The sequence below is a fragment of the Urocampus carinirostris genome, chromosome 3 (assembly GCF_059441175.1).
Source record: "Urocampus carinirostris isolate Australia breed hairy pipefish chromosome 3, RoL_Ucar_1.0, whole genome shotgun sequence".
Lineage (NCBI taxonomy): Eukaryota > Metazoa > Chordata > Actinopteri > Syngnathiformes > Syngnathidae > Urocampus > Urocampus carinirostris.
This window is the reverse complement of record NC_142351.1, coordinates 17721941-17742452: the sequence shown is the minus strand read 5'-3', so window position 1 is coordinate 17742452 and position 20512 is coordinate 17721941. Positions and strand designations below refer to the sequence as shown.

The window sequence follows — 20512 nt, the reverse complement described above, 5'->3', positions numbered from 1 at the left end:
AATTGCTCTGGGTGCTTGGCCGACGTTTTCGGGTGTTTACAGTTTCTACAGTTCTGTGGGTTTTCATCAGAAAGCGTCTCAACAGTGAACATAAGATTGTTTAGAGAATTTCTATATAAAGAACTCTTTAAAGATCTACAGCCAGAACTGGGTCTCTTGGTAGAACACATTAGTGTAAACTTTAGTTGAAACTTAGCCCTTTATATTTTGGACCTAGTGTTCAGGTTACTATATTGTTGCGGCTTCACATACATCAAAATGGAAATGGAACAGAGAAGACTTCTCAGCGAGATGTAATCATGAAATAGCCATGTACAGCTCGCAAGCCATATTTTCCCAACTCCTGGATTAGGGCAATAATTTACTTTATTTTTGCCTTAATGAAATTGCAATTGTGGAAGTTTACATATTTTGTGTTGTATTTAAGCATGATAGCCAAATTTGACATTTCCAATTTTGAATCTTATTTTGTTAAATCGCTGCGGTTTTTATCACAATTTGCCTCCTTTATCTCAGGTGCTGCCCATGGTCCAAATGCTGCGGCATGTGCGACTTTCTTCCCCGCACAGTGTGGCTCGGCCATCCAGAAAAGCGGGAGCAGAGGTACCCCCGGAATGTCATTAACAACCAGAAGTACAACTTCTTCACCTTCCTGCCTGGGGTTAGTTTCATTCAGACGTCAACACTCCATTACTTCTACCAACAACCCTACATATTTCCTCAATTAGAATTCAGAATTGGGAGTGGTATTTGTATCCTAAAACAAAAAAAAACAGCTCAGTCTGGCACATTGTATCTTGTTAAGTGTCATAGTCAAAAACCAATGAGGAGAAATTGGCCCAAATACAGATGCTTAACCCCTTAACAGTTGACTATCTAAGATTAAATACTTGTACTTATCACAGAAACATTACAATCAGTCTTAAACAAGAGACCAGAAAACTATAAATCCGGCAGAGCTCACCAAAGACGTCGTCCTGCAGCCATCAAATTTGATGATAGTATGCAACCATAGCCTCCTTACATCAGCGAGAGTCTAGTGAAATCAACCTTGTAAAATATTTACTCCAAAACACATGATAATGTTGAGGGATGAAAAAAAAAACTGCCTAAAAGCATCTCTGCATCAATGGACAGTCCTTGTGCTAGCTGTATGTTTAGCCCTATAATTCCCATTTACAAACAAACTTGTAAAATTATTTTTTTATAGGCTATTGGCCTCTGAACTTTTGATTGACTCTACTTCTGGCCAATTGCAGGCTTTGTTTCACAGTCCACAGCCAGCATGAGCCTATATGGGCCCGTATTGATTAAAAGAACAACATGTCATTTCCCTCCAAATAACTTTAGCCAATAGTGACCGATTCAAATGATGATTGACACATTCGTTAGCCAATGAAATGTTGAATAAATCAATATGAAGATGTCCCGATTGTATTCAAATTAGACCCTCAAAAAAGTGTGGTTAACGCCACAAGTGATTCATTTTCACGTGCAATAGTGATAAAGATGCAGAAAAGTAATTCAAAGGTTTGCTACTCTTTCATAACATCTAAAAAAATTGGCCAAAGTAAAATACACATTTGCAAGGGTTTAAGTGTTGTCAATTGTTGGTCTCAAAATGGCCACTTTTGGGAACGTCCAAACCTACCCTTGGAAAATGTGTAAAATACAATGTTTTGTTTTTCAGATTGTGATCAAATTTGACAAGGTATCAGGTAAGGCTTCAAGCTATTGTTCAACCTGTTTTCTGGCTAAGATGCTCATGTTACACTCATCTGCAGGCATTTAATTGCAAAAATCAGGTGAGGGGAAAATAACTTTGCTAAAACTATTTCTGTGTGTTCTAGCTCAGATTACTTAATGTTAGTAGCACTTTTAGTGATAAGTTTTAGTACGGGACAAAACTTCAGAGTCTTGCCTTTCAAAAGAGACCAAAACTGTTCATAAATGGTTCAAGAACAGCATTCGATTTACTTTGGGTACGTCTTGGATTGTGAATTTTACAGAAACGTTAAGGGGTTAACTTATCTGGCCAAACTTGGAACAATTAAAATATGTACTTGTTATTAATGTTGTTTAATGGTTTGTATTTCAAACCAGTGTTTTTTATGTGTATTAATCATGATTCATATGCAAATGTGATACATCTCATTTGTTTGTATATTTCTCGGATGTGAAATAGACTGGGTCTTCAGGTGCTGTTTTCACTTTTGTGATTTTGTTTTGCGTAAACATTTGCTTTGATATATTCAGTTGTCTTAGGATGTTTCGAAGGGTAGTTAAAGTAGGTATTGTTCCTTTGCCAAGCAAGACAAAAGCAAAAATGTTTTTGCAATGCAAATTGGTATTTTATTTTCCAATTAGTTTTTGTTATCGCTGTCTGTCTCTTAGCCTTTGGTCTTTCTGCTTACATTCCACTGAATCTTCAATATACTAGTACTGGCTTTGTATTGCTAGTAATCTCTCACATTGGTGGCAGTGGAACTGAGTCAAGGTGTAACTTGAGTGTTAAATGTCTGCGTGAAGAAGTTTTATTTGTTCCTAGATAGGAAGTGGCACATTTTTAAATTATCTACTCTGGTCACATGAAGCCTGTGATTTAAGTACAGTTATTTATCTGAAAACGATTTGTTTAACCCCTTACCGGTCCTGTAAAATTCGCCTAAAATCCCAATCCTAGACGTACCCAAACTAAACCGGATGCTGTTCTAGAAACGTTTGGAGAATATGGACTGTTTTGTGACTGTTTTGTTCTCTTTTGAAAGGTAACACTCTGAAGTTTTTTCCTAAACTGAAATAATCGCTGGAAGGGCTACTAACATTGAGTAATCTGAGTTGGAACGCTCAAAAATAGGTTTTTATACTCAAGCCTGTTTTTTCCCCCCAATCAAACGCCTGCAAAGAGTGCAGCCTGGGTATCTTGAATGAAAAATAGGTGTGACAGTAGCTTGAAGCCTTACCTAGTACCTTGTTAAATTTACCTTGTTTTGGTATTTTACACATTTTTCTAATGCTAGGTCTAGGCATTTCCAGATAGGTTGGAGGACCACTGGTAATCTGACATGCCCATTTGGAGATGACAGTTCACAGCCCTTAAAATTTTGCATTAGTGTATTTTACTTTGGCCAATTTGTAGAGATTGTGAAAGGGTTGTAAATGTTTGACTTCTCTTTCTATCAATATATCAATGATTTTGCACACCTGCCCATAATAATGGTGCGTAAAAATTAATCTCAATGGGCTCTGCGCATGTTTACCTTCGCTCTAATTTGAATACACACATTAAATGTGGACATATTTATTTTGGAAATGTCATGTGTCAATCCACGTTTGAATCGGTCACTATTGGCTAAAGATTTTTGAAGCGGAATCAATCGGTCATGAGTCTTTTTTATTTTTTTATTATATATTTTTTTATTTATTTATTCTTCTTCTTAAAACTGGCACTCGTAGTTTGTCACTGGCTAGGGACCGTAAAATAAATCTTGCAATTGGCGCAAAGCGGTGTCAACAAAAAGGTCTGATGCTAATGGACTATTAAAAATAATCTGACAAGTCTGTTTATAAGGGGAGTCTTCAAGCAAAAAGAAAACATTACAATAAGAAATGTCCAACAAAGCAGACATGCTTTTAGGCGGATTTTTTTATCGTGTATTTTGGAGGAAACATTTACATTGTTGGATTCACTGGACTTTGTGGGGAATTTTGTCATGAATAGAAGTTCCCAGCGCTTGGGTGAGCTATCGCATTTTTATAGTTTCCCGATTATCTTGTCTTGTACTGGTCGGGATGTTTCTGTGACGGGTATATCTTGAAATAGTCATGATATCTTGAATCCCAATAGTTAAAGCCTTCCAATGATATGTGGAATGACATATTTCAGTGACTGGTAACATAATGAAGACACGACTTTGTTTATCAATGTTCCGGTGAGCTAAAAGACAATAATTTTTTACATTATGAATTATCGATGTGTCTCCGCCAAATATTGATTTATAGATTTAAAAAATGCTACTCTAACAACTCTTTGATAACTGGATAATCTGTGGGAATGTGTAAACTACCATTTACTCTTATTTTTTTGTCATCCCTTTTGTGAGTGTGTTAAGTTTTTTTAGTGTCTTGTAAGGTAGAAAACTCGTTAGAAGTCCCGTACCATCTTCCCATTCAAAATTTGTGAATTTAATTAGCTTCAACTCACTCTTTCCTTTGTGTGACAAGTTGCAAAGAAGACCTTGTAGCCTATACTTGTAATTTCAGCCTAGCTAGTAAAAATTCCTGTTCACCATTTCCAATCAGACTTGATTTAGATAATAGAAATACAGTTGCATTCTTCATAATTTTAGTATGGTGTGATTATGATTTTTAAAAGACAGCCTGTGTGTTTTTCCCCATCAGGTGCTTTTCAATCAGTTCAAGTACTTCTTCAACTTGTACTTCTTGTTACTGGCCTGCTCTCAGTTTGTGGAGGAGTTACGCTTGGGTGACCTTTACACATACTGGGTCCCTTTGGTATGTGGCCCCTCATAGACTCTCTTGGTCAATAAGTCACTTTTCTCACAATGTTATTCGATAATGTAATTTATCGACATTTCACCTCCATGAGCCTTCACTGTAACATGATTTTCAATCTAGGGTCTGGTCTTAACCATCACTATTATTCGAGAGGCCGTTGATGAAATCAGATGCTACATTCGAGACAAAGAGGTGAATTCTCAGATCTACAGCAAGCTGTCAACAAGAGGTAAAAGAAAAAGAAATAAATGCTTTATATTGGATGTTTTGGTGGGATGTTTTTAATAGTTTAGTGCAAGATGCTTGTCTCAAATTAAAGTGCTGTGTGCCTTGTTTTTCATCATTTTGCTATGGAAAATTAAGGTCTGTAGATATAAATCGGTAAAATAGTAGTTGAATATTGGGAAGATTTGTGAAAATGCTTGTTTCTAAGGAAAGGCTCTTACTAATTTTTGTTCGATAAATGGCTGCTTAATGGCAGGAGTGGGTTAGATTTGCATTGTTTGTTTTTTTTCCAAGAGGAGGTATTTCAATCAGAATTTTGGGATGAATTGAGATTCCTTTGCATTTCTGAAATTCAAAATAACCAAATATTTTGTGTTTGGCATAAATTAACAAAACCAACACCCCAAATCTGTACTCTGTTGGCTAAATAACGGTTAGTTTGAAGAAGAAAAACAATATTGATGAATGAACTTTCTATAAATCTCTTGTTTCTCTCTTGTTTATGTCTGACTTTCCCCAGATCATATATTTTGCCACACTTAGATTATTAAAATATAGTGTGTAAATAAGTTATAGCTGTTTACAAATCATGCATAACACAACTATATTGCAATTGTTGTTATTATTTTTAGTGTTGAACGATAAAATTTTTTTACCCGGACGTTCTGGAGCAACAAATTAATACATTTGCAACGTTTTTAGACTTCACGCTACGAAGGAGACAGTTTGGTGGAATGTCGATGAAATGCTCTCCTTGATTACGTCGCTCCGGAAATTATCGGTGGATTTGTCCGCCATTATCTGCTCTTAGTCTATTTCAACATCGTTGCTTGGTGTCTCTGATAATTTGCCCTACTCTGGACTCCATGCCAGACCACCACAATCATGGGTTGGCGATGATGTGTGCTTGCGTCACCAGGTGCTTGTCAAAGGAGCTCTTAACTGCACAATAATTCCATTCCCACTGCATTTCCTTATCTATGGATGTGTATGTAGCATGATCTGCTTGATGCCAAAGATCTGTGTAAAGTGAATTGGGATTACTTCTGAGCCGGTGGCTTTGTTTGGTCATCAAGGCCAATAACACGGCCGCTGTTTGTGTTGCATCCTTGGTTTGGAAAATAAAGATGACAACGATGCTTTGACACAGTCATCTTTAGTTTGATTTAAAGATTTATGGCAGTTATCTGCTAGTACTTAGGAATTCGCCTTAATTGCCCCTATACTGCTTATCTCACGTCCACTCAGCATGTTAATATACCAGCTTGACAGAAGACAGGATGACAGTTTTTTGGACCAACCAATGCAGATCTTTCCCACTCCTACCTTTAAGCAGCTATTTATCAAACAGAAATTATGACGAGAGCCATGAAATTATGTGAGGAGCTAAACAAAGGGTTTAACTCTATTTGTAATTTTTTGTTCAAACAAATAAAATATTTCTATCACAAATGCACCAAGGACAGATGACATGCAAAGGTCTTCACATATGTGGCACTGAATGAGTTTAGCGGCTTCTATACTTTAGTTTAAATCATACTCATTTTCACCATGCACTGCTGCAATTAACAACATAGATTTTAACAGAAACAATACTTTAGCAAAAGAGAAGTGGTGGTCACTAGATGCACTTAATGTTTATGTGGAGACAATCAGACAGAAGAAAAAAGTGACTTTGTTTCTCTCCAGCTTTTTCCCTCCGAGCTTAAAACAGGCAATGTCTTTGCCAAAGGTCTAAGAATATGCTGGTTATGGTTTTTATAAGTCTTCTGCAAACCTTTATCATGTATAGCAGCAATAAACACAATGTAATTTTCTTTGTAACCACTTGGTTTTGGATTTCTCAAATTTAAATACCTTCCCTTTTAAATTGTAGACAAATAATTCTGTCAACCAAACACCGGATTATAGAGAGCGTAGCTCCAGTCCCTGTGAGTTTACTAATTGGGAGACCAACTCAATTTAATTCAATGTTTTAAGACTTTTGAATTAAATTGAATCAAATTGTCTTTATTTTCATTGATAACAAGGTAGTGAACATTGTTTGCAATGTGAAAACACATGGCACTTCAGGATAAACATGAAATAAATATACAAAAAATATATTGAGATTGACAAAATGGATAAACAGGCAAAAATGTTTACAAGGTTATGCTTGGGGGCTGGCCTGAGTTGTAATAGAAGTTCAATAAATAGTGCAATGAAAAGTATGGCAATAAAATTTAGCAGGAACAAGAATTCCCAACTGGCAAGATATATATTTTTAAATTTTTTGTGCTATTTCGTGTGATGGCTCTGGGGTAGAAACCATTTCTTTTGAAGCTTTAACTACTTAAACACAAGATAACATTTAATGAAACACAGGAAACAAGGCTTTTCTTTTATTCCCGTTGCAAGAAACCTTTCAGTTTGGTCTAGGCTTAAAATTGTTGAGAATGAGTTTTTTTTTTAATATATATTCTATTCCAATCAGATTACACAGACAACCGATCTAAAAGATCACCCTACAGGAACGTAGCTTTAGTAAAAAATAGTGGACCTTGTTCAAATCCCAAATGTGTAATATACTGACCAATAGGTGGAACTGTATAATCTATGGCGAACAAAAAACAGTGCCAAGAGTACAGCGTAGCACCAAGATGTCAGACAATTATGGTAGGGATTACGCTATAGAAAAAAATACAAATTCCTCAACCTATGACCTTTTTCTCTAAAAATTAACATCTGAGTAACAGTTCATGTATTTTTGCCCAATATTTAAATCAGTGTTTGTTTTTTATCGACTGTAAGTTCTTTTCTACCACTAGGAGGCATTACATATTGCACGCTGTTTCTTTAAGTCAGTTTTTACAATGCTTCCTCCTAAGGCACATCCTCTACGTCTCAAGATATATTACTGTATGATGGCCCTGTAAAAGCTTCTAGTGTCTGGGAGAGGCTCTGTCATTTAAAGCTCAGATATAAAGTCCAAGTAATAACAAAAAAGCAGAAGACCTTTTGTAATTTCTGTCACTCTGCCACTTTGATGGATAAGCCAAGATCGGTTGTCTCTTGTTTATACTGGTTTTTCCAAAATCTGTATGACACATTGCCATCAACCTCCTTATGCTGATCATTTAAAATATTTAAATTTCTGATAGAATGCATTTGCTTGGTTTTAACATAATTCAGTTGCCACAATGGGACAAAGAAGAAATGTGAATTCCCATGAACCCTGACGCGTAGCGATATTATATGTGCCTTAATGTCTTGCATATGCATTGGCCAGAGGTCATGGCACAGGTCAGGGGTCAGTGATCTCCTCCAAACAAATTTGCCTGTTAATTCCAAATGGAATGAGAGAGAGAGGCTCAACTCCCCCCACATTCCTTCAGATCTGCATGGAAAATTACTTCCCCCAAACTTCAGTTGGGTGACCGGTAAAGAATGCGGGAAAGCAGCTGGCACTATTACTATTTGATTTTCCTGATATGGTTTGGTTTTTTTGTCCGACTCTTGTATCTTTAACATCTTCTCCAATTTTGTTTTTCCGTTAGGAACAGCAAAGATCAAAAGCAGCAACATACAAGTTGGAGACCTTATAATAGTAGAGAAGGTTTGTTAAAAATGCTTCGATTTGACCATCTTGGTTCTTATGCTTTGAGCTAATAGTTACAAATTTACACTTTTAGTAGGGTAAGAATATCCAAGCTTGAGTAGATTTTCACTTGAACGGTATTTGTGGTTGTTCCATTGATGTATTTGCACATGAAATGTGAGAAGCACACCCCTGTCTCAATTTCTAATGGAGAGCGTCTTTTTGAACCACTGGTCACTGCTCGGCCAAAGAAAAAGGTCACATATGTCGTCTGTCACAGTCAACACGACTGTGAGCTTTCCGTAAATATTTGGTCGCCAACATTATGCTTTTGTCATTTTGTTATACAAAGTAAAGTGGCTTCAGTCTGCAATGAATAGAACACCTACTTTTGGGGGGTGGGTGGGGTCTTCGGCTGGGGTTGTTCCAATTATTCTTTTTATCATTGTTACTAACTTTCTGCATGCACTGTGGTAATGAGAAGGATAGTGGTGCCAGAGCAGGAAGTGATGTTTTTTTTCTGCCTTTTTTTGTAGAACCAGCGTGTTCCTGCTGACATGATCTTTTTAAGGACTTCAGAGAGAAATGGTAAACATCTGCTGGTCATTCATCCAACTCTGGATGGGGAAATGACTTGTTTAAAAGAGGCGCTGAGGTGCAGGGATTAGTCCTGAGCCTGGACAGGAAGTCCTATAATGTCTGAATTGTAATTAGGTCCAGTACTATACTATCAGTCACAACTGCTGTGGTTGGAGGAGGAGAAAGATGTGTGGGTTTTGAGGTTGGTTAGAGTGTTGCTGCCTCCCGTTCTACGTACACACAACAAGGACCATTAATTGATTTTGCCTGTCTATTTTTGTTTCAGAGATTTAGTTCTTTATTATCACAAGAGGACAAAAACATCTGCAATTTTCTATTTGTTTAAATTCTCGAGCTGTTTCAGTGGCAGTTAAATAAAGAAAAAAAAGAAAAGGTGTAACCCCTTACTTCTGCTAACAGAAACTAAAGAGGTTTCACTATACAATAGCGCCTCATGCGACTGATCAGTCACATGTGTATTAAGTTTCACTAATGCGACAGCTGCATTGCTTTATTTGTATTTGTAGTTCAACATAAATGTCTTTAATTATGGTCATGCATGCATGTTGCTGTGACTTCAGGCCCAAGGGGAAGAACACAAATACTGGAAATAGTGTATGGTTATCTCTATTCCATATGGAGGCCATTAGGTCAATTATGAAGAGCCTGGGCCAGAGCTAGGATTTTTCTTCGAGGGGGTGTATGACTCATGTCTGCTAATTTTGAATGTAGCATGAGTGTGGTCAGGTTTCTGTCCTACTAGTTAATGTGACTAAGCCAATTCACCAAAACTCTTCATTTTGTTTTATAAAAACAACGCGTTTTCTTCATAATTGCTGTTTAAATAAACCTTGAACATGCACAAGTGTCGCATACATTGACTCAGATCACGAATAGAGATGTCACTTTTTGACACCACAGACTTTCTGTTGTCACCCCCTGGTGGTGTAATTGTCTGTGAGGTTAAGCACTTTGTTCTTTTCCCTCTCAGGCTCTTGTTTCCTGCGCACTGACCAGCTGGACGGGGAGACAGACTGGAAACTGCGCCTCCCAGTGGCATGCACACAAAGGCTGCCGACAGCCTCAGTAAGTACATTACTTGAACTCAATCGTAAATGTAGAACAGCCAATTTACCAGTGAAAATAAAAGATCCATTGAACACATTCAGTCACTCAAATCTTGCAGAAAGGCATGTGAATTAAAGCATTTATTAGCACAACTAGAATTGTATTTGTTGCGAAGCAATCAAAGTAATGCCCTCGATGTCTCACAGGAACTCTTACAGATTCGATCCTATGTCTATGCAGAAGAGCCAAACATTGACATCCATAACTTCATTGGAACTTTCACCAGGGTGAGTGATTGTATTTGTTTTGGTCTGAAAAAGAATCTTTAATAGAAGTCATTGTAAATATCACTATTTTTTGCCTTATCGAGTAGGTCATTTAATTCCAAATGTGAATTCTTCAGTAGTACTTTGTTCTTTATAATTTTACGATCCCAAGCAGTTTTTTTTTAATTAATAGCAAGTTACTAAATAACTAAGCATGGAAAATTACATGGTTAGATATTAATATTAGCACACAAGTGATATGAAATGAAATGAAATGATCTGCATTTATATCGCGCTTTTCAAGTCAATGACTTCCCAAAGCGCTTTACAATGTGCTGCACATTTCCCAATAGCGGCCTTGCAGCCATATAAGGCGCTAACCTGCTTATTGGGGGTTCAGTGTCTTACCCAAGGACACTTCGACATGTAACACGGACGAGCCGGGATCCGAACTGGGATCCCTTGATCCCAAGACGAGCGCTCTACCTCCTGAGCTACTGCCGCCCCCTATTATATTATTATTATATTAATATAAAGAAAGGTAACTGTGTATTGCTTCAGGATAATTCGAGTTTGTTGTAGTGTTTTGTAACAATTAATGTGTCTCTTTGTCACGGTAGAAATATTCATTAATCAAATCTGATATTAAAGGAAGGGTAAATTGCCATTAAATAAATGCAAAATACTGTACTTGGATTTAGAAGTGTTTTTCTTAAATATCAGTATTTTTTCCAGCGGTAAGTCAATCTAATGTACTATTGTTATGAAAATGTGGATTCTGTATCAAGAACTAAACAAAATTATTGTATCATATGAAGAAAGTCTGTTAATAAACATCCCTAAATACTATGCAAATTTGGAAATCTTTTTTTCTCCTGATTTTTTTCTTCTACTTCTGAATCAAACTGGAATGTTTTAATGGGAGGAAAAATCTCAATGGCATGTTATCTTGGACAGGAGGATGGCGACCCTCCCATCAACGAAAGTCTCAGCATTGAAAACACGCTGTGGGCCAGCACGGTGGTTGCCTCTGGTGAGTTCGTACCGTTTTAGAAAGAATATACCAGACAACTTTTTTGGAATAAGATTCTTTTTGGACAAGCTTGTTGTCATTGCTTGAAGTGGTGAAGTTAGATACTTGTTAAAATGTATTTCCTCACCATAGGCACGGTAGTCGGGTTGGTCATTTATACTGGCAAAGAATTGCGCAGCGTCATGAACACATCCAACCCAAGGCACAAGGTACAGTTGCCTTACCTTGACATACATGTTACTGAGCTTTCAAGAACTATGCATCTTTACGCGAACCATATTTTGTATTTGTTAAAAAAATGCAGCACCAGTAAGGTGTGATTAAATATCAGAAAACCTCTTGCAAATATTCACTCTGACCGATTGTGGCCATATAAAGTCCAGGCATGCTTTGGCAACGTGAATTTGTCTTATTTTCTACTTTTTGTGTCAGGTGGGCTTGTTCGACCTGGAGGTGAACTGCTTGACTAAGATCCTGTTTGGAGCACTGGTAGTCGTGTCTCTGGTCATGGTGGCCCTGCAGCACTTTGCAGGACGCTGGTACCTGCAGATCCTGCGCTTCCTCCTGCTCTTCTCTAATATTGTGCCTATCAGGTGGGACATGAAATACTGCATGTTGTGGCACCGCATTCATACCAAAGGGCTTAATTTGATTGTGCAAACTACTCTGAGGTTTATGGTTGTCATTCATTTGGTACAGTTTGCGTGTCAATCTGGACATGGGAAAGATGGTTTTCAGTTGGATGATAAAGAAGGACTCGAAGATACCTGGCACGGTTGTGCGAGCCAGCACCATCCCCGAGCAACTAGGCCGCATCTCCTACCTACTAACTGACAAAACAGGTTTGAGTGGAAAACCTCAAAAAAAAACATGTAAACCAAAATACCTGACAATATAAAATGTTATTAACAATATTTGATTATCAGGGACTCTCACTCAAAATGAGATGGTGTTCCGGCGCCTACACCTTGGGACTGTGGCGTATGGGATGGACTCCATGGATGAAGTGCAGAGCCATGTATTCAGTGCCTACACACAGGTACACATCATGACTAGTAGCATAACTTCATCACTAAATTTTAGTGACCGAGCACTAAATATTTAGAAAGAAAAAAGTCTCAAAGTTCGAGTTTTGTTTTGTTTGTTTTTTAAACCAACATCAATTCTTAATTGCTTAGAGCGCTGACCTTCTGATTCTGCACTTGGTTCTCCCAAACACCACAAGTTAGCCAAGCATGAAACTGGATTAAACCAAAAGCCAGCCACTACTACAACATGTTTAATGACTGGTGCAATGTGTGGCAGTCTAATAATAAAGTTACGGTGGAAAACTAATTATTCATGTTTATTCTGGGCTTCAGTAATTGGAAAATGAATTTGATGAGTGCAATAATGTGTGAAAGCTGTCCAATGCCAGTCAGTCAAGCCGATATAAACAAATACGTCACAGTGCTACTTTTGCTTCCGAATTGTGACATTGTCGAATGTTGGGTTTGAAAACCTTTTTTGCGCCATGGCACACTTTTTCATTGAAAAAAAATAAAAACATTTCAATGCACACTGCCTGTAGATTTTTTTTTTCCTAAATCAATTTTCCAGTTATATTTTTTTAAATTCCATTTTTCAAGGCGGGTTGCAGTATAGCCTACGTTTACTTCTGTATATGAATTTTCTATCATCAAAAGTATTGTTATTATTGGCTGTGGTTCAGCTATGAGGTGGTGTTGGTGAAATAAATTTGGTAACTACTTTTTTGGGGTACATTTTCTACTGAACAATATTTTAACTTTTCTCTTTCATTTTTTTGCTATATTAAATGAAATTTCATATGTATCTTAACTATATTGTTTAATTTAAGGAGAGCGATGGTATTTTATGAGCAAGGAGTAGCAGAAGAACCTTTTTTTTTACTACACCTTTAACTTATCTTACTATTGAATATGAACAATAATCCTTAAACTGGCAAAATGACCAGCTAGTTTTTAGGTATCTTCTCAAATGTTATCTTCAAACTGATTAAGGTTAGAAACATTATTGAGCTGTATTACTGCCTGATCAAATAATAATTAATTTTTAAAATTGCAATCTGTTTCTAATTATTGAAACGGAGGAAAATTTTAGGTGATCTGCTGCTCTATGGAAGAGGGCACTAATGCTCTGCAACAATAATTTTCTGACAGACTTGTGACTTTTGCCAGAGTTACGTGCTTTAGGGCTGCCGAGGGCTTTCCTGTTTTGTTTGCACCCGGTCGGCGCCTGTTAGGTGCTTTATGTGTGTTTGTCCTGCTAGCCTGGTGTCAGTGAAAGTTTTGCTGTATACCTTAGGTTATTCCCCGCTTAGCTTTGTGTTAATCGCCATAGCCGTTGCCCCTTTTCGTTATTTGTTCCTAGTTAGCCTGACTGCTTACAGAGCGTTTTTGACAGGGTAGCCGGGCATTAGTGCCAGTTTTGCTGTGGTCCTTGTTTTGTTTATTCCCGTCCATAAAATATGTAGCCTTTTACGCTTTTCTTTATTGGTTCCCGGTTAGCCTGGGTGCTCACTGCATGTTTTTTGGTCGGGCAGCCCAGCGTTTTTCCGCCGAGGCTGCAACCGCGTTTCGATGATTGTCCTCGGTTAGCCCCCTGTTAACAGCACTATTTTTGTCAATTAGCCACTTTCTGGCTGCTCGCCCTTTGTTGTACTATTACTTTATCTGCCTGTGATGCAACGCCTCGACAAAAAATACCAAAACTTTGCTTAAAACACTCCTAAACCTAAGCAATTATTGTCCATAGAAACTACAGGGTAAATGTTCCCACAATAATCTACTTGAAAACCATGTTTCCTCATCTGTGGCCTGTGTGTGCTCTCCAGCCCTCGCATGACCTTCTGGCCTCCAGAACACCAACTGCCACAAAGGTCCGTAAGACCATCAGCAGTAGAGTTCACGAGGCGGTGAAAGCCATCGCGCTCGTGCACAATGTGACGCCCACGTACGAGTCCAACGGCGTGACTGACCAGGCTGAGGCAGAGCAGCACTACGAAGACACCTGCAGAGTGTACCAAGCCGCCAGTCCCGATGAGGTATGTTTTTTTATACACGCTTATAATTTTTTATGTCATTTCATTGACTTGAAATGTCCCATTGCATTCTGAAAGTTGAGGTTCTATTCAGTGTTTGTATTTGATTGCGGAAAGAAAAGTAAAAACCCCTACCGCCAATTCTTGGAGTCGAGTGTTGTTAAACCTCCAGCCATAATTGGTGATCTGCTTGCCTGTTTCCCCTCATTAATTATATCACAGCATTGGGTGATCCCAACATGGACTGTTGTGTGTTTGTTTCTGTGACCACTTGGCCGCTTCCATCCCTGAAGTATGACAAGCCAAACGTCATCGATAGTGCGCATTCTTTGAAAGCCAGGAAAAGGTCTTCTGAATTCAACATGATCCTCATCCTGCAGCGTAAATACGGATTTCCTTTATGTGCTCCCTAGCCTCTTGCACTTATCCCCTTTTAGGTTTCCTCTTAGCCCGTGTTTCACGGGTCACAGCTTTTGTCATTGAAAAAGCCACCTACATTTGTTGTTTGAGGGAAACGACTGCCCTTGTCCCCTTGTACGTGACGCTAATGAGACATTTGAAGCACACATTCCAGAAGTAGATCGGTTAGACTGGTTTTGCTGTCCTACATCCCTGAAGGAAGTCTTAAGATATTGCTGAATGCCTTACAATATTGAGAAGCTAAAATAAATGATTACTTTGTTAAATTTTCCAACCCTAATATATCATGCATTAAAGTTTGAATTAGAAATGGGATGGCATCGTTGCATCCTCTTTTTGCTTTTTGGGGCTTTTATGATGATTGTCTTCAATATCTGTTTAACTGGGGTGTGTTGTTTGAGGTGTCCTCAAAAGTTGAATGTTTAATATTTTCTATATTGGGTATTTGTTTATAGAGGCTATTTTCTCTGTTAAGTATGTTTTAACAATGCCCAACTGAATCCAAAGAGCCTTTGTATTTTTTCCCACCGTGCGTAATTGCTTCTATCTTTTGTCAACACTGTCAGGGACTTACATTTGTTAGCAGGAATGGGGGGAAAGGGGTGGAATGTGAATTTAAGCTCGTCCATGTTTTTTTTTTTTTAATTAAATGTCTCTTAGCATAAAAATGGTGAAAATAAGAAAGGCCCTGTTTTCAAATACTGTCCTAAAACATGGAAAAATAATAGGGTTTTCTAGTATGTCTAAGAAATACACGTATTTGCATGCACCACAAAATGACATAGGAATCAGCCATTAGAACATTTCCAAATTCCGGTCAGCATTATTTTGTCATGTGTGTTTCTGAAAATTGTATCTCTCTTCTCTACCATTACAGCTACCATAGAAAGATTGAACTAATTCTTTGATGCATCCTTCACTGTCTATTCCCTATATTTCTCCCCTACATGCCTATTCACATGGAAGTGCGTAGCTGCATCGGTCCTTGAAACTATGCTGAACAATCCTTAAATTTTAGCAATGGCCGTGTTGATTGTGAGTCAATACTGCTGAGTGCTCTAAATGCCTCAGACATTGATTTATGCTGTTTGTGTCTGAAAGACTATGAATCCCGTTCGCTTCCTTTTTTAGGTAAAGGAACATTACTGATGTCACAACGGAATTCTGATCAATAAATAGTGTTCTGTCAATCCAACCTCATTCAGGGCATTTCTCACTCTGCCTGCAGGTGTCGCTGGTGCAGTGGACTGAGAGCGTTGGCCTCACACTTGTAGGGAGGGACCAGTCCTCCATGCAACTCCGGACCCCCACTGGCCAAATAATGAACTTCAGCATTCTGCAAATTTTCCCCTTCACCTATGAAAGCAAGAGGATGGGCATCATCGTACGAGTGAGTGTCAAGAGACTCGTTATTGTTCCGTGAAGGCAAGTTCAGAAACAGACAAGAGTTCAGGTTTTTTGGGGCTATGTGTGTTAAGATAAGAGATTATTTGGCCTGGCCTCAGAGGTAAAACAGCAAAATAAAAGGTTAATACTGGTTTGCAAATGGTAACAAAGGGAAAGTTGTGAAACCTATATCTTGCTTTATTATGTTGGTCAGATGACTGGTATTGTTTTACATGGACTGTTGTGTGTACACTTGGCACACATGGTATTTGCCCCTTTGTGATAAGTTTCAAATGACGTAGAACTCTGATTGCAAAACATTTTATCAAGTCACCAATCATGCTAAATACTGTAATTGTATTAAATCCATTTCAGGATGAGTCAACTGGAGAGATAACGTTCTACATGAAGGGTGCTGATGTGGTGATGGCCAGTATCGTTCAGTATAATGATTGGCTCGAGGAAGAGGTAGGTAATTTTTAATTCTGTGTATTGTTATTCATCTAAAATTAGTATTCATTTTTTTAAATGTAGATATAATTTTATTTTACAATCTTATATCAGCCCTCGGTATCTGTGGTTTGGTTCCAGCTGCTAACTTAATTTTGTTTTGTAAGATTGTGTGTATTTACATATGATTATGCGAGATCAGATTTAAAAGTGCCATACAAGAAGTTGTTTAAAACATTGATTTTGATGTGCAGTTAAAAAAAAGGAAAAAAAATGATTGGAAAATAATTTAAGTTTGTAATCACAGTACAGACGCTCCCCTACTTACAATCCATTCGACTTGCGTAAAACGGTAGATGGGAACATCATTTTCGGGATGCCGAAAAATATCCTGACATTGCTCTAAGATAGATTTTGTATTGTGTGCAACTTTTTCCGAGCACAGGACAGTACTGTAGTGCTTCTTTCCGCTGCTACCGGCATGTGGTGTCACTGTGAGAGGTCTCCCAGCATCCACCCAGAAGTAAAAAAAATCTGCTTCCTCTTCTTCTTCGTGTGCAAACATCTCTGCTTCACCTGCTCGTAATCCCACCGCTGCCACCAATGTAGTGTGTCGTTTTGTGTGGCTAACGGATTGCTCCTCATTTAGGGAAAAAAACTCTTACGTTCTCTTTGGAGAGCGACAATAGTCAGCATCCGTATATTGTAAACACACCGAACTCTCGCGCGCCCCTACACTCTTGTACCAACTCTCGCGACATTCGCCGCCCTACTGACATCATTCATGCGCACCTAACATTCAACGCCTACACTATCTTCTGCGCCCTAAGAACTTTGACATTTTTATTGTTTAATATCTCGTGCATCCATTCAATATGGTTGGTGTAAAGTGTCAAGAAAGGGCGAGCCGTTTCTCTTGAAATGAAAGTGGAATAAGAAAGCTTGATGCGGTTGAGAAAATGGTCGGAACACTTATTTTCGGCCACGTTTTATTCCGGAGGAGGACCCAAGTTTCTTGAAAGTACCAGTACTTGTTTTCTAAGATAACTTCTGACAAAAACATCTTTTTGTGACAGGATGCATTTAAAGCAAAACTTTCACTGTGGTGATTTTTATTTTATTTTTTTCATTTGTGATACCTCCAATATCTAAACAATGCTTTCCATAAACACATACGGGCACTTTGCTTGCTAAAAACCATTTTCTTTCAAGAACACTGAACTGATGCATGGACGATACATGAATTTTGCATGACCTTTTTAGTGTACTTACCCGGCAGAGTAAAAGCCCACATTAAACCACACCACCTACATTGCATATTACCGAATTTTATTGCAATATGTATTCTGTGTAGCACTATTTAGATATTCTATATAACACGCTACAGTGGGTATTTGCACGTGACACTGGGTATTTGTATATTGTATTCTTTTTGCTTTATTATTGTATTGTTCTCAGCTCAGGGATGCTGCTGGAAATGTGAATTTCCCTCCGGGGATGAATAAAGTATCTATCTATCCATCCATCTATCTCTATCTATCTAGTGATGGGCCACTTGGGGCCGCCCACACTCTCAATTGCTATATAGAGGAAGTAAAGCAGCACAAAGAAGTGGAGGCTCCTAGATGTGTGGACAAAGATCTGATCAACGCTATTCCAGCCATTCTAGTTGTGATTTATGTTAGGTTAGAATAGTTTTGTCATACAAACCCCCCAAAAATATCTACGTTTTGGCACTCAGGGATAATGCTTCTGATAACATATTTATACGTTATGGTACTGAATGAGTTAAGTGCATGAGGATACGTATTCAATAGTAATGAATTGGTTTCTTTTTTTTGGTTTGTGTAAAATGTAAATCATTTAATATGAAATAACAGATATTGCTTTTCAACATTACTTTTTTTTACCCACATTGTGTGTTATGTTGGCTGGGGAGCGGTAATTTTTTTTTTTTTTTTTTTTTTTTTTTTTTAATGGTAATGTTTTATACAGCACTTTCAGCTTAATTTCAGTGTCTAAAAGTCCTATACAAATACATATAGAATATATTGGTGTACAATCTTTGTAGAAACTAAACTGTCAAAATAAATCAAAGCACGAAAAAGATGCAGTGCCGTGAACAAATATTTGCCTCCTTCCTGATTCCTGTTTTTTTTTTTTTTTGTTTTTTTTGCATATTTATCACTCACAAAGGTTTCAGCTCAACAAACAAATTTTATATATCTCAGAGACAACCCAAGGAAATACAAAATGCTGTTTGAAATGTTGATTCCATTAGGCCCCGAAAAAATCTAAATCTATCTGGCCCTATGTGAAAAAGTAATTGTCCTCCGAACCTAATAGTGAGTTCAGGCAACATAAATCAAACATTTATGATAATTGTTAATGAGTATTTTACAATGCTGTGGAGGAATTTTGGACCAATTTTCATTTAATAACTTTTTCAAATCTGCCGTGTTAGAGGGTTTTCTAGCATGAACAGCTTAATTGGACCTAAATCCAGACTTTGACTTGGCCACACCAGACTTTTCATCCTGTCTTTTTTGAGCCAATCAGAGGTGGACTTGCTGCTGTGTTCCAAATTGTTGTCTTTCTGCATCATCCAAGAATGCTCGAGTTTTAGGGCACAATCTAATGGCTGGATGTTCTCCCTCAGAATCTTCTGGTAAACACCAGAATTCATTATTCCATCAACCACAGAGAGTTATCCTGGTCCTGTAGTAGCAAAGCAGCCCCAGACAATCACGCTGCGACCACCACACTTGCTTATTGGCATCATGTTCTTTTTGTCAAATGCTGTGCCATTTTTACGCTACATGTACCAGGCTGCACACCTTCCAAAAAGTTTACATTTTTACTCATCAGTCCACAGAATGTTTCTCTAATTGTCTTGAGGATAATCAAGATTCTTTTTCACAAATACGAAATAACTCTGTGTTCTTTTGTAACAACAGTGGTTTTTGCCTGGGAATTCTCCCATGGATACAATTTTTTTGCCTGCGTCTTATAGTGGCGTCATGAACACTGACCTAATTTTTTCACATATCGCACGATAGGCCTAGATTTCTCTTTGTGCCTTCATAAATGTAAATTACATTTCCAAACTACTTTCTGTATTTACCTGGGTTGTCTTTGTGTGATATTAAAATTGGTTTCAAGAACTGAAACCTTTTGTGAGTGATGGATATGCAAAAAAACCCGCAGAATTCAGAAAGGGGGCAGATACTTTTTCACGGCACTTAACAAAGAACCCCCACAAATGACAATTAAAACAACATCATAATTGAATACATTTATGTGTGATAATCTCAAGGTTAAAACAGATACAATTTGAAAATTGGTTAAGTAATTGAAAAATGTTTTATTAATGGCCATTGCTGTTTAGTTAGGTCTGGCGTAGTATACAGTTTATTTAGTGAGTGTTATTATTGAATAAACTAAACACTGCTGATTGTTTTGTAGTGTGGGAACATGGCAAGAGAAGGTCTGCGGGTCCTGGTGGTCTCCAAGAAGTCCCTGACTGAGGAACAGTATCAGGATTTTGAGGTATATCTTTTTTTGAACATTTAATGCCTGCAATTTACTGTTTATGGTTTTAATTCAATGCACACTTAAAATGCCATTCTCCTACTACCAAACTCTTTTTTAAAAATTTTATTTTTTTAAATCAGTCACTTAATTATTTTTTTGGTACGTCATTTGAAAAAGCAAAAGGTACTGGCTACCGTTTTTTCCCCCCTATTTGTCCACGAATAGCTATGGGGCTGTGTACATAATGTGCTTTGTTAAATGGACACTTCAGAAACTGCAATGTTTATCCGTTCAAATAAGGAGTTTTATATACAGCACACCAAAACCAGAAAGTGGTGGTCATGGAAACTGGGATTTGGGACTTCTAGTATAGTTCTAACAAATATGGTTGTTGC

General features: G+C 37.7%; 1 protein-coding gene across 1 annotated transcript in view; it reads left to right on the top strand.

The window, feature by feature from the left end:
- Nucleotides 1-20512, top strand: part of atp9a (ATPase phospholipid transporting 9A) — a 43918-nt gene that overhangs the window by 7789 nt on the left and 15617 nt on the right. The window contains exons 2-17 of the mRNA XM_088330905.1: nt 517-661; nt 4402-4515; nt 4639-4747; nt 8280-8338; nt 8857-8908; nt 9891-9985; nt 10174-10254; nt 11191-11266; nt 11399-11475; nt 11699-11859; nt 11966-12108; nt 12193-12305; nt 14121-14330; nt 15976-16137; nt 16509-16601; nt 20049-20132. Coding sequence (XP_088187031.1) covers nt 517-661; nt 4402-4515; nt 4639-4747; nt 8280-8338; nt 8857-8908; nt 9891-9985; nt 10174-10254; nt 11191-11266; nt 11399-11475; nt 11699-11859; nt 11966-12108; nt 12193-12305; nt 14121-14330; nt 15976-16137; nt 16509-16601; nt 20049-20132 — 1774 coding nt within the window. The remainder of the gene's footprint in view (nt 1-516; nt 662-4401; nt 4516-4638; nt 4748-8279; nt 8339-8856; nt 8909-9890; nt 9986-10173; nt 10255-11190; nt 11267-11398; nt 11476-11698; nt 11860-11965; nt 12109-12192; nt 12306-14120; nt 14331-15975; nt 16138-16508; nt 16602-20048; nt 20133-20512) is intronic.